Source organism: Neolamprologus brichardi, chromosome 5, assembly GCF_056152115.1.
Source record: "Neolamprologus brichardi isolate AB-2024 chromosome 5, ASM5615211v1, whole genome shotgun sequence".
NCBI classification, from domain to species: Eukaryota; Metazoa; Chordata; class Actinopteri; order Cichliformes; family Cichlidae; genus Neolamprologus; species Neolamprologus brichardi.
In genome coordinates this window covers 16652083-16666359 of record NC_142108.1, presented here as the reverse complement: position 1 = coordinate 16666359, position 14277 = coordinate 16652083, and the positions used below count along the sequence as shown (strand labels likewise).

General features: G+C 40.2%; 2 protein-coding genes and 1 non-coding gene across 3 annotated transcripts; all 3 read right to left on the bottom strand.

The window, feature by feature from the left end:
* Positions 1–83: 83 nt before the first annotated feature.
* On the bottom strand, positions 84–4107 carry card19 (caspase recruitment domain family, member 19). Its single transcript, XM_006783342.3, has 6 exons — positions 4038–4107; positions 3515–3654; positions 2437–2593; positions 2244–2306; positions 1921–1986; positions 84–1785 (listed from the first exon to the last, which is right to left on the bottom strand). Exons 1-6 carry the CDS (start codon positions 4042–4044, stop codon positions 1676–1678), a joined length of 543 nt encoding a protein of 180 aa, XP_006783405.1. The 5' UTR covers positions 4045–4107; the 3' UTR covers positions 84–1675.
* On the bottom strand, positions 665–792 carry LOC118453696 (U6atac minor spliceosomal RNA). The gene has a single exon (XR_004843411.1). It is a non-coding gene; the product is annotated as a U6atac minor spliceosomal RNA (small nuclear RNA).
* A 790-nt stretch (positions 4108–4897) lies between the features above and the next one.
* Positions 4898–14051, bottom strand: bicd2b (BICD cargo adaptor 2b). Its single transcript, XM_006783343.3, has 8 exons — positions 13559–14051; positions 10575–10787; positions 9855–10007; positions 9076–9540; positions 7427–8428; positions 7139–7290; positions 6504–6735; positions 4898–6144 (listed from the first exon to the last, which is right to left on the bottom strand). The coding sequence occupies exons 1-8, from the start codon at positions 13796–13798 to the stop codon at positions 6142–6144; spliced, it is 2460 nt and encodes an 819-aa protein (XP_006783406.1). The 5' UTR covers positions 13799–14051; the 3' UTR covers positions 4898–6141.
* Between the last annotated feature and the right edge of the window lie 226 nt (positions 14052–14277).

Sequence of the window (14277 nt, the reverse complement as noted above, 5' to 3'; positions counted from 1 at the left end):
TGTTGTTCCTGGTTTATTGTGCGAAGACAAAAGTCAGTTTTACAAAATGATGGCATCCCCACATAAGGCACAGGACACACAAATCATGACAAACTGGCTTTATGTTAACTAATTTTCACCACTAGACAAATTTTTATGTTTAGAGGTTGTTGATTACAAGGCACAAACACAAAAATAATTTAAACTACAATTTGCCACAATATTATCATCTGACATCCTGAGAATTAACCTTCAAACCACGAAGAAGGTTTAAGCACCATTACTAGTATATCTTGTGTGCGTTTTTACAGAAAATACTATGAAGTTGTATTTGCTTCAACATTTGGTGCAAGTTAATTTATTGCTAGACAGTATTTAAAATAGGCAGGAGAGGCACAGTATGAACAACAAGACAAAAATATCCATACTATATGATACAATATGGATTTATAACTGTAGCAAACTAAATGTAACTACTTCAGTGAGAAGTTTGACGCCGGGTTTTCAGTGGTAAGCCAAACGAGGACAATGAAAAATGAACGTCCTGCCCGAAACAGCGGAAGCAAAGAGTATGATAGATTTCCGTTCTTCAACTGCTCGGTGGAAAAGCAGGGCGCGGTAAGTGACAGAGTCAGCTAAACAGTAACGGGGAAGTTCAAGGAGCGGTTAAAAACAATAACAAAAGAAAAAAACATGGTTAGAGATGCCACGAAGTAGGTGGCAATGCCTTAACCGTATGTGTGTTGCAGGCCACTAGGGCCAATTCCATCCTTGTCAAGGGGAGTGCTAACCTTCTCTCCTTTCATACAACACACCCTCCCAAAAGCAGGACGTCGTCATATATACCCGCGAGGACACGGCTTGGTTTCACTCACGGTGTCACTTCCAAACTTTAGTCTAATTAAAAAGGTTGAATATTGATGGCTTTCTTCAAACGAGTGGTTCACTATTTATGTTTTCTTTGTTTTCAGTTACATTCGATATTTATGTTTTCAATTGGTTGCAACTCTACCCACAGTGCACTGCGGTAGGAAGCCGTCCTCGCATTGGTAGATGCAGTCACGTGATTGTAACATTCGCTATAAAGTCGTTTAAAGCATTACATTTATGGATTTGGCTTGTCCCATGTGGCACTGGATTGTTCACACGTTTAATATCTTTTATTTGTATTGTGAGATGCGGAATTTGGGGAAGTTCTTATGAAACAGACGTAAATTTAGTGATGTAGCTCCTCTTTTAACCACAAGATGGCAGCCAGGGGCTGTTCTTGACCTAACTGAAGAGCTTAAAACTAGTTCTTTAAAAAAAACAAACAAAAAAAATTTGTTCTTAACAAATCATAGATTAAAGTCAAGAACCACCCCATTATTTAGTTTTCAAATTTCTCAGTTTGATAAAAGTAATAAAGTAAGTTGGGTGTTAGGGAAAAAAAGTTTGAAACTAGTTTTGTGGAGGCATTCCACAGCACAAATCCTCCATTTCATTTTCCTACACTAGTTTTAACCTCAACTGTATTAATCCCTCAAGACCATTTAAATGGGATACTTTCAATTGTGAAGTACCAAATGCAAACAAGCAAAATAAGCGTATATATCATTTACACTGTGTACATAATTACCTTAAAACCCTTGAAAATATATAGTGTGTTGTGCTTTGGTAAAAGCAGCAAGAGCAGAACAACTGAAGAAGACTCCCTTTACTTTATGAGGCTTTCCTCAGTGTACCATATAAGAACTTCTTGAGCTTTTCTTTTCAGTCCAAGAGCAGCCATCCCGAGTGCCCGGCTTCCTCCAGTCACTTTAGCTTCTACACAATAAGAAATAAATAAAAATGACCTCTGGAAAAGGTGAAAATTGTTTTCACACTATTAAAATGAGCATGTATATAATCCTGACAATATAAGATGAAGTCATGTGAAAAATTTGGGAGAAAAAAAATTACCACTGTAGTAATAGAAGAAAGCCATTCCCACTACAAAAGTGAAACAGCCCATAAAGAAGAGGGGACCTGGAAAACAGGAAGCACATAAAAAATTAGGTATCATGTCAGTGCTAAATAATTAGATACAAGTTTTGCCTTGAATAGTTTTGTCACAGTTTTGAAAGTTATTTTTTAAACATTTGGAAAGCCCTCATAGCTTAAAAGCAGCATCGCTGTTTATGTTTTATAGTTTTGTTTCTTAATTATATACATAAATAAATTACACTGTATATTACATGGCACACATGCTGGCACTAATTCTTTACCCTCCCTCCAAATCTTACCTCTGTCATTCAAAGCATGTCTCTGTTTGATGACCCGTGGAAGTTTGAGCGGATCCAAGGAATCTGGAAGCAGGATGGAATAAAATGTAAAATATGCCTACATATATAACCACAATTACTCCCCATAACCTCCAAAAAAACTGATATGTATGAAAGTGGTATGATATGAGTATAAGCCATTTCAGAGACGAACCTCTGAGGTGAAGCCTTGTAGGCAAACTGTAGTAGACCTCCTCAACATGCAAGTGAAGAGCCCTGTAAAATTCCCTGCATGCTTCCTCTCCTTTCCCTTGTAGGTGTGTCAAGAGTTCACCCAGTCGAACACTTGTGGGTACATCCAAGTTTCGGAACTGGACAACAGTTAACAACAGATATTATTTGTTAATCTTACACTGAAATCATTCACTATGGTGTTTTAACCTCAAGATTTCCAGAACCGTGAATCCTTTTTCCAGGTGTCTGTATAGGAATATTTTCACTTGAAGCGATGGGACATAAATAAATACATTTATTACTGGAATTTAAGCAAGTTTATGTAAGTGTGCCTGCTGAAATACAGTTTTAAAGGCACCTGGCGATGCTTGAGCATTTTAATTTTATGCAGTTTAACGCTTTTCTTTCTTTTACTCCTGCTATCCTGTTGACTATGGTTCCATTTTCAGAATGAGGTTCTGAAAATCTGCAATCACTACACTTATAACAACTCTCCAAAACCACTTTCTTTCTTCTTCTTCTTCTTTTTAAACCACAGACCTGACAACCTTCTTATAACTGAGCATGAACAAAAAACATCCGTTATTGTGATGTATTTTCAATCAGTGCACACTTTAACGATTTTTGAACACAACAGCTTTAACCAGACATTAACACCTCCACGTATATATCACAGTAAGGAAAGATGAAACTGTGATACAGGTATGCAGATGTTTGAATAGTGGTTTTGGTCTGGGTTTCTAGATTGTTACACCCCTAGCAACCACTGTATAAACCATAGCAGCTACCATAAACAGCTATAGCGAAACCAAATGCTGCATGCAAGTGATCAAACTAGTAATAACAGCATCGTTTATACAGCTTGTGAGCTCATGGCCATTCTGTTGCTGTGCTGGTTTTATTATGCACTTGCAACTACACTAATAAACACCGCAGTGTATTTCTAGAGCAGTACAACTTCGATTTTTTTTTTCAACATTGTTTTACTTGAATGTTATTCCGTTGCACCTCTGTCAGTATGCCACAGAGACAGTAAATGGCTGCTGAGGATGACTCACTTTGGTTGCCTCCTTGTCAGTGAGGATCTGCGGGTAGATTCTGTTGAGCTGCAGGATGAGTTTATCCACGACTTCTGTGTCCAGTCTCGGGTCATGTTTGAGGAAGGTGCTGTCCTCTGTGAGCTGCTCACAAAAACTGTCTGTCGGTGTAAACGGAGGCGTTAAACCCATTCGGTATATGGGCAGTTGTTTATCAGCAGGCTAGCATTTTTCTTTGGAAGGGTACGTAAGTAGGCAGTGGTTTACTCATAGAAAAGAAACTTTAAAGCCAGTTATTTTTTTGTCTCTCGAAACTTTAGCAAGAGTGGAGTACGAGGCGTGGCGAAGTTAAGAAACTTCAAAGTCCCGAACATGACTTGGAATGAGACGTTACATTATCTTTGGCAAAGCGCAAACTTCAGCTTGCCACTGCTGTCGTAATATTGGTCACTCCGAGCTAATCGGGTCATATTATAGCAAAACTGAGAGCTAGATAATGTAGAATAAGCGTTATTTGTTATTTTAGGTAAAGAAATACACAAACCTCCCATTGCAGAGTCCCCCTGTGCCCTCTGTTTTTGGACACGCCCGCTGACGTCATGCCGCCGGCAGGGATGGGCTTACGTCAACGTCTCCCATTAAGGAAAAAGAACCCTTTTCAGCGCAAAGACCCCCTAACAACCAACTTTATACAATGTAGCTTTTTCTGTAACTAATTAGAACTGTAACAATTTTATTTGGATCTATTTGTATCATAATTGATGTATATTTTTTATGTCTATACACATAAGTGCAAAATGAGAGCTCTATGTAAAACCACCTAGTTTCACTTAATGTTAATAGCGTACATAATGTTGCTAATGTTAGATGTGATATAGTCCATCACTGACCAAATGGGTATCCGAACTCAAGGGATGAAGCAGCATTGTGTTTACACGTAACATGCCAAATAACCAATTTTAAATAGTATTTTTAGGCACTTTGCTACTAGCTGGAAAAAACACGTTTTTTCCATTTCTTTTGGTAAATATAAGAAAAATGCAGGAGATAACATAGTTTGACAACCACAAAATACCGTTTTGCACCAATATGTGATTCCCACAGAGCTATTAGCTTAATAAATCAGAGGAAGCTGGACAAAGTCAGGAAAAACTATTTACAGCAGATGAACAGTGTCTTGAAGTCATGTCCTTAGGAATTTGGGAAAAATCCAGCAGATACCTGACCCAGGGCCTGAGAGCTACACCTGGCCCTTCAGTTTATTCTTCTGCTGTTCACTGAAGCCTCAATTGCATGAGAGCTCATTTTGCCTTATACACTTATATTTACATGTATGTTTGCAGATGTTTCCTTGAAAAATATAAAGACATGAGTTTAAAAAAATAAAAATAAAAAAACCCATCAGAATTGTAAAAGTTAGATTTATTTCTTCACCAGACATACTGTAACAGGAAGCAGTGACAGGATATCACAATTAGGATTTTCGCTTGTGTTTTTTTTTTTTTATTTCAGTACTTTTTTTTAAGTCTCAACCTGCCAGCTAAATGCACACTCCCTTATGAAATAAAAAGGATTTCAAATCCTGTAGTCTGAATAAACTGAGACAAATAAATACAATTACAGTTATAGTAAAAACTGCAATCAATTAGGACCAATAATGTGAGCAACAAGATGTAAAATATTATTATATAGCACAAACACTTAGGGTTCTCTTTTGTTGTCATGTCTGAATGTGGCACTTGTATAAAGAAAAAACACACAATGGCACTGCAGACTTTTTTGAAAAGCTTTACAAAAAATTGTATTAAAAAAGTAACTTTAAAAATTCTTTATCATGAATAGAGTTTATGAATACTATACATCTGACCTTAACTTATAAATCCTTAAATAAGATTTGCATTTTTATTCTTTTTCCAGACATAACGAGCATACTTTTAATTTGTAACCGCTCTGCTTTATCTGTTAGGAACATAGTGATACACAATGTAGTTAAGATCCTGTATTTGAAGCTTCATATTTCCAGGATCATAGAGTTATGACAATACAGCACGACAGAAGACACGGTTGTCAAGAATTCTGGCTGTCAGTATATGTCAAATACTAAATCTAAGGCCAACAGACATCAAAATCAGAGACTTACTTGTGGCTTTAAAAGCAATCTGTGACTTTGTTGCTATGAAATAAATAAGGTTAAAGGTATGTTGGAAGACAAGCATGCACACAGAGTACAAACATTACACAATACTTGAAACAGTTAGCATCATTTTAGAAAGTGGAATAAGCTTGGAGCAAATACGTGAAACAGAAAAGTGCTAAGTCAGTCAGGCGTTAAGTAACCAACAAAACACCCATTGTGACTATTCCACCAGTTGAGTAATCATAGTGGTTCATATTCTGGAAGACTGATGGACTGCACCGGGTAGCTGGTGTGTTATTTTCTGCAGTTTTCATAGAATTTGATGCCATTTTAAATAGCTGTTTTGGCACTCTAAAACAAGGCTCTTGGCTAATACTGTTTGATATATTCTCGTCTTCGTAGTGACATGATATGGACCGTGATTGAGAGTGGAGAAACCAGGAGAGCAGACAACTGGCCACCGACATGCATAACCTGACGGAGCTTGTTAAGGACACTTGGCTTCATGAGTTTACTGCAAAGACAAAAGAGAAAAAAATAAAATTAATTTCAGTTTCTCCTGCATTATGTGAGATGCACAACACAGGTGTTGGGTGTGCTGTGCATGCAGGGTTCAGACAGGAATCACCAATAGACTTTTAGGCTACTACAGGGGACAAGTTCTTCCTCTTTCCACATTACACCTGCTTAAACTTAGCATGTCAAAACAAACAAATAACTCAATGCTGAATATCGAGCCTACCAGTAAAAGAAAGAGTTATTCTGACCCAATTATTATTAATTTTTTTTACATTTTGAAAACATCTAGAAGAGCTGGCCTTTGCTGAAATTTTGTGCCTTAGAGGTCGTTCTGCATTACAGCTCGTGACTTACACTGCGGCTGGAAGAGGCTCCCTTGCCCTTCGTTTTGGCCTTGCCTCCCACTGTTGTGGCGCTGTTGCGGCGCGCTTGTTCGTGGTCAAACTCCAAATCCTCTAGGCGCTGAGTTAATGCGAGTTTTTGCTGAATGGCCATACGTAACAAAGAGTTCAGCGTCTTCTTTTCATCCTCAGCAGCAGCCAGCTGCCTCTGCATGTCATCCAGCTGTGTAACATACTCATCACACCTGAGAAGAAAAAAGATGCAAGAGGAGAGAAGAGGGGGGTAAACTTTACTGCCAGCAGGTGGAGCAATTTGCCTCAAACTACTGCGACTGTCATGATTCCCCAGACTGCATTTTCCAGATGGAAGGATGATTACCAGGCTAACTGGCTGCACAAGTATTACATCAGACTGCTCCCACAATGCTTTGCATCTTTCTCAGAGAAATACACAGAAACGCAAAATATTTTCTCTCGAGTGAAGAAGCAGAAATATTACAAATCTATATCAATGTTCTTTTTAATGTCTCCTGTAACAGAGAAGGATTCGTTTGGTCTGAGCCACCTGATTTATTTATTTATTTTTAAATTATATTTGCCCAATTTATGTACATAATGGCTGATTTACATTGAAAGTATGTGTCGTACCTTGTAGCAAACATGGCCCGGAGAGATGAGAACGTAGCTGCGTCCTCTTTCAAAGCCTTGAGCTCATTACGGAGCTTCATCATAGTCTCAGTCACCATGGTCTTCTCACTGTCATACTTACTCTTGAGGTTAGCCAGAGCAACCTCAGCTGTCTGAAGGGAACAACATAAAAAGATTAATGTAAAGTTCTGCAATTTTTAAATTCTGTGGTTTTTGCATCGCTATTCTATTCTATGTGTACATTAATAAACATCGTTCCCCTGACACATACACAAACCATCCTCTCACCTGTTTGTTGGCCTTGAGAACAGCTCTGAGAGTGGCAATCTGCTCCCTTTTGGTACTAAGCAAGGATTTCAGTTTGAGAATCTCCTCCATGCACGCTTCTTTGTCTTTGTCAGCCACTGCGCTCAGCTCCAGGTTGGCAAGTCTCTGACGTGACAGCTCTGTGGTGCGGTCCACCGCTTGCTGCAGGTGGCGGATCTGGTCCCTGATAATAGCAACAAGGTTATAGATGTTCATGGGTTCCGGCCGGTGCTCGTGTGCTGGAGCTGCAGTAACTGCTGAGCTGCTGGAGTCGGACTTTCCAGATTCAGCCTCACTGATTAACCCGTTAGTGAGAAGTACTGACTGGTGATCCTTTGCTTCTTGCCCCTTTCTTACGATGGCCTTGCCTTCCTTGTAATAGTCGAGCATGACGCGGTTAGGGGTTTCATTGTTGCACATGCACACGTGGTTGTAGAGATTGGCCAGCTCTTCGCTGAAGGCTACGAGCTCATCCTGCGCCACATTAAGGCTGCCAAGTGACTCTCCTGCAGCTTCGCTGGCCAAACGGAGCTCCCTCTCCAGACGTGACATCGCTGCTTTATCTGCTTGGCTAATTTTCTCCAAGGACGACAGCTTTGACCTCAAGTCCTGGACGTCGCTCTCCAGCCGCGCTCGCTCATCTTCATATTGGGTTCGACACTCCTCGTATTGCGCCCTTAGTGTTTTCAGCTCTTGCCTCAGTTCTCCAGCTTCAGACACTGCAACGGTGTATTTACACTGCAGAATCTCAGGCCCGTTAATGTCCAGTTCATAGTAGTCTCCGTCGTCATGGCTGTCCCTGTCTTTCTCACTGTCGAGGGCAGACTGCCGCTCCTTACTGGCCTGAAGTTTCCTCATTGCACTTAGATTTTCAGTTAACCTGTTGACCGTTTCCTTTTGCTCGGACACAGTCCCATAGGCCTGTTCCAGCTGCTTCTGGCTCTCCTGCAGAGAGTTGATCAGGGCAACTTTTTCCCTCTCAACCTACAGAAATACAGATAAAAAGTTCATTAGTCAGCTAGGGAACTATAGAAAAAAAAGAGAGAAAGAAGAAAACAGGAATGGCCTTTTTGGCCAGGTGACAGAGTGCAATTAAAGTTTCTTAACCTTTCAGGAACTTTTGAGTGACTCAATAAAGGTGTACCCAATAATAGCTATCTCAGTGTGACCTGCCAATCCTGATGATTACTAGTAATTTAATATCACTACATTACAGATTTAGCTCAGCTACTTAGTTAGTTCTCTCATTATCTCGTACATTTGTATAAACCCCACACAGTTTGTGGTGTTCTGTGGTATACAAACTGAGTTACTGCACACATGGGTGACATTTGTCCATGCTGGTTTAGCCCAGTTGCCCTTTTTACGCTCTAGATCCACAGAATACACAGCAACAGATAAAGTTAGGGATGCATTAGACTGACAGCATTTCCCGTTTTCTCAAAACTCCTGTGATAAGATCTTAAATTCTTTTGGCCACGATAATCATCTAGTGAAAATAGCATGGCAGCCTTTCTATGACATCTACAGTAGAACTTCAGCTTTTTACTGAATGAGAAATCATGGCATCAGGTATGCTGCAGGCAGATAATGATGGCTCTTGATCCAAGTGCATCTGATGGATCTCATACCTGCACCAGCTGTTGTTTCAGTTTCTGTATCTCTGATATGTTGAGCTCACTCAGCAGGTCGTCCACCAAGCTAGGGACTGGTTTGAAGCCCTCTCCTCTCTTGTTCACTGCAGTTCTATTGTCTTCATCACTTTCACTCAATTTAACCAAGCCGTTCTCAAAGCCTCTTATTAGATCATCATTGTCCGGTTCATTGATGGCCGAAGGATCCTCGTGGAGTTTGGGGTTATCAATGGAAATATTGAAAGAGCTACTGTACACAGAGCCACCGATGGTCATATAGTGGGAAAGCTCTTTGCGCAGCGAGGCCTTCTGCTCACGCTCCGTCTTGATGGTCTCTAAAGCTTCCGTCAGCTGCCGCTCGGCAATTTCTCTCAGACGCATTGCTTCCTCCAGCTGGCTGTGCAGACACTGGCTGTCTTCCTCCAGGCGGCGGATCTCATGCTTTAGACCTTCAAATTCCACCTGTAGAGACAGCCAAAAATATAAATAACACAGCTAATACTTTTACACCAGTAAGCAGCATTTGTTATAATTTGTGAAACAGGCACGAGTGCATCGTGGTTGTCCAAAATATTATACACAGACCCATTTTTTGAATGTAAAATTTGGTGCGTGCTCATATTTTTAAATTGTAAGGAAATGACATAATGACTGTGTAGTGATAATAGAACCAAAATGATAATATGGTTAGTCTGACTCATAAAAACATGAACAACACAGCTATTTCTGAATGATTTCCACCCACTACAAAACTTGAGTTTTATGGCCAGTCTCACCTGGTTCTGTTTCAACACAGACACTTGTTTCTGAAGTGAGATGTTCTCCTCCTCCAACTCGCTGTAGTCCTGCAGCAGTCGAGCCTCCCGAACCTTGTACTCTCTGATGTCGTCTCGCAGCTGACTGCGCTGCAGCTCTGCCAGCTCTGAATTCTGCACACAAGAACGGGGACAACGGGAGAATAACTGGATGACCTTTCATTTAAACCTATGTTCACCATTAGCAAATGCAGTGTAAACCACAAACTACACGCTTGCAATAGTTCAGCAAATGAGTTAAAATAAGGGCAAGAGTGCTTCGCATGCCACAAGTCTTTGGCAGCCATGTGCAATGACGGAAGGAGGACATGGTCCACTTACCAATTCATTCTACAGAGAGCCGCGGTGGAGGACATCCTTTGTGTCACTCACTGCGGACCATTACATCATCTTTCCTGCTGGGCTCAGCGCAAACTGGCCCTCCCCCATGATAAGAAGCAGCTCTCTCACAACCAACACTGGCAACTTTTAGTAGTCTACAAGTCAACTTCAGTTAGCATTACAAGCTTTCATTGATTTCCCAATTGTGCTGCAAATAGCAGATCTCCGATGACACATAAAAGACGCTGATTCAAACTTTGGGCAACCATATACTATGATAAGAAAATGCTCAACAGGAGTTAAATTGTTTGAGTGTAAATTGTGATAAGAAATTCATATTGCAGCACTCTCAATACCTACCTCTCTCATTTCCAGGGCAATGGATGACAGGCGGTCATTTTCAGCTTGTGCACTGGCGAGGGAAGCTTTGGACTGTCGCAGCTCGTTCTGTAACTCCAGGACCTTCTGCTGGTAGAGAGCCTCCTTACTGGCAGACTCCAGTATCAAAGACTCTTCCCTGCTCTCCCCATCTGCTGCCACCTTTCTGTGGGTTGAGTAAGCATGTCCAAAGGCCTAAAGACAGACAGAAAAAGCAATAGAACAAACATGTTTGATTAAGGATTTGTTACAAACCTGCTTTAAGACACATGCACACAACCACGAGCATGGCCAACATAACTAGTTAGAGACTTCAGTTAAATAAAGATCTACCATTTCAGAAAATATCACAAATGTGTGTGTATGGAGTACTGGACAGTTCTTTCTAATAACAATGACCTAAGTAAAATTCTCCATCTCAAGAGAGGAAATGAAACCACAGATAAGGAAATATACACGAGTATTGGTTTTTAGTCATCACTCTAAATAAAATTGTAGTTAAATTGGCGATGCATGGTTACGTGCTACATTCACTGCGTTTATTTCTTTGGTTTTTATGAAGGGTTTTGCTGCAAACACAGATAACATTTGAAACTTATTCATACAACAATTTTGGCCAAACTGATTTTTTTAATGATAAAATGTTTCCTAATATGAATTTATTTCTCTATTTAATGATGATGATGACAGAGCCTTTACGGATGTAGACATTCATTAGCACAAAAAACATCAAACATGAAATACCAATAAATACTGAAACTAGCAGAGACAACAATTATACTGTAACAGAATAAGAGATGGTTTGTGAGAAACTATAATAGTGAAGTGACAGCCTTACAGCAGTCATGCTCTACTATAGGATACAGAACAGTACAATCTGCATAATAATCACAAAGATAGACTAAAAAAAGTGGATGTGACGACTTTTTATGGTTTTTGATAATTAAAGCACATAGGCCATAAAAAAAAAAACTAAATGCTTTCAAGTGTATTTGTAAATGCTTGAAGCCCAGTAATACATAAAACCATGACTAATAAAAATAGAGCACTGCAGCATATCTGTCATAAATAAATGATAGAATATTATTTTAAGATATAGAATCTTAAAAAAAAGTATCCAGTATAAAACAAAATACTCTGGCTTCATACATGACTCCCACTTGGTAAAACAGTTCAGTCACTTGAGGATTACAAATGTACTCAAATGTAAATTTCAAAATGTGTCAGAAATTTTAATTTTATTGACATTTTGACAGGTCAGTGTTTTCTGCAATTGAAAAACACTGTTCAAATAATCATCAAACACAAATCTGTATAGATATTGCTTTGATATTATAAAATAAATATTTATCTGCTTTAAAACAGATTGGATAAATGGCTAGCAATATTCCCAAAGCTGCAGCATACTTTCAATGTTTAACCAGCTGCTAGGAAGAGTCTTTGAAATCTTTTTGCAAAATGTCAGTTGAATGGTTTTACTAAGCAGGTGAACTAATTTTCAGAATAGCAGTAAATTGATGAATAATTTGATGCCATGTCTGCACAGTTACGTACTAAACAGCTAAACACACATTAAGTCAACAGTTACTAAGTGGGGATGTAAGAGCAAATGGACTTCACTGTAGAGCTAGGTGTCTTTTTCCAGCCAATTCTCAGTCAGACAAACAGATCTGTGTAACTAGGATCATAGTCATGGTCAGTCATGATGATGGGAATCAATAGGAGGCTGATAGAGGACGAGGATGGACGATTCCTTTACCTTACATCACTCTCAGCGATGTGCTGTAGTAAGGGGAAACTGTCACAATCATGAGATACTAAGTAAATGACCACAACGATTAGTCACTTTGTGATGCAACTATAATCTATAAACCAAAAAATTACTGGTAGTGGCAAAAATCTCACATCCTCCTTTTTAATTTACATTTCATGATATTAGACTAGATTTCCTGTATAAAGGTATTAATAAGACTGCGACCTATTTAAGCCCAGCCTACACACAATGACCTATCGCCATTTCATGTGAACACAAACACTGAAGGACACTAATAATAGAAATTGGACATTTAGACATACAGCTGACAGACAGCAATGTGGAAATGCTTTAGGATGCACTTCCTCTACTGACTGATAGACTGGATGTGACAACAGTCTTAAGACTGAACTGAAGGGAAGTTCCCAACCACCCCCAACACACACACTTCTTTTTTCTCTAATGAAATACAGACAGATTTTCCCACATGTTAGGATCTCAGTGGCTGGCGGTGCATCTTATGAGTTGCTGTTAATCTTAGGAGTTGCTGTGATAAAGTGCTGCCAAGTTATCTTTGTTCAGCTTAATGTTTACTAGATTGATAGATGCCTTCACCTGTCATATTTAGCTGTAGAGGTTATTCCTCTACTGTGAGACTGAAGGGCCTAGGGCTTGGCTGACACTGTTAAAAATGTCTCAACAGACAAGCTATTAGGAGATGAAAAGAAACACAGATATTCAGGGTTGTTAACTTATTTTTTTATGATTTCACCACTGGAAAAACTTCTATGTTATTTTTAAACAGGTTAACAGCAAATTGGCCAAACAGGCTTAAATGTGACATAAGCCACTGCAGCTACAGTCTGATTTCAAGGCCTCAGCCTTTGGAGCAAGTAAAGGCAAGTAATCAAAACTAATGACAGTTTTCATCCTTTAAGGCGAGGCAACATTAGGTAACACTGCAATATTTCTGCTTGGAAGTGGTTATGCATATTTCAAACTTCATATAATATTTGAGGAGGCAGGAGGGATATAAATAGACATGGCTGGGGCTCAGGGGAAGCAAACCCCACTACCGACTGCTTCTAGTTTGATCCCCGGTGTCACTCTAAATTCCCACCGTGCTGCTATTATAACATGCACTAAGTTGCTCTCCTCGCCTTCACTGATGCCAGGACTTATATCTGGCTGCGTGGCGGTGACCTCGGGTTACCTCCTTCAGCTGATCCAGTTCCTGTCGGACCGTCTCGTAGTCCGTCTCCAACTCATCAAATCGCTGCTTGAGCTGCTGTTTCTCCTCCAGCACCGCCAGCCCATACTCAGCCGCCTGGATCTTCTCCTGGGTCGTTTCGCGAAGCTCCCGGGTCAGACGCTCCACTTCGGCTTGGAGCCACTGCGGCCCGGCTTCTGTCACCAGTACCGCCTCAGCATATTCCTGCTCCTCCATAGACATCTTGGCGAGCCGCCGACTCCCGACCGTAACGGGACCCAGCCCTGACTAGCGGGAGCAGCGGAGCAAACCACCAAGACCGCAAATCACTGCCTTCTTTGTTTGGGGCGCATTGTTGGGCTTAAACTGTGTTTAGTTTCCCGGCCTTTCTCTCACTGCGGACCTCGACGGAGCTCAAACTGGAGAACAGTTTGCTCATTCTCGATATTTTTCTGCCTCTTCTTGAAGCTGACAGAGGAAACTTCAGTTGAGATCATCGATTAGAAAAAAAACGCTCCCCCTACACGGCATTCAAATCAGCGTCACTACGAAGGGAAATGTAGTTTTCAGTGAGGCGCGCTACCTCAAGGACTCCTTGCTTCTGAAGCCACGTTGACTTTAAGTACCAGAATGCATTGCGTCTGCCGAGACATGACCCCGCAGTTTACTGAAACGCCATCTAGAGAATCAACTGTGAAACTGCAACTATAATTATTTATTAG

What these genes read in the sequence shown, in the direction of transcription:
- card19 (XM_006783342.3), bottom strand. An exon ending in CTGACAAGGAGGCAACCAAA is followed by an intron (nt 2,594 to 3,514) that starts GTGAGTCATCCT and finishes ACTGTTGTCCAG; the next exon opens with TTCCGAAACTTGGATGTACC. An exon ending in ACATGCTTTGAATGACAGAG is followed by an intron (nt 1,987 to 2,243) that starts GTAAGATTTGGA and finishes CCTGTTTTCCAG; the next exon opens with GTCCCCTCTTCTTTATGGGC.
- bicd2b (XM_006783343.3), bottom strand. Translation starts at nt 13,798, where the DNA reads ATGTCTATGGAGGAGCAGGAATATGCTGAGGCGGTACTGGTGACAGAA. An exon ending in AACTGGATCAGCTGAAGGAG is followed by an intron (nt 10,788 to 13,558) that starts GTAACCCGAGGT and finishes GTCTGTCTTTAG; the next exon opens with GCCTTTGGACATGCTTACTC. An exon ending in TTGCCCTGGAAATGAGAGAG is followed by an intron (nt 10,008 to 10,574) that starts GTAGGTATTGAG and finishes TCTTGTGTGCAG; the next exon opens with AATTCAGAGCTGGCAGAGCT.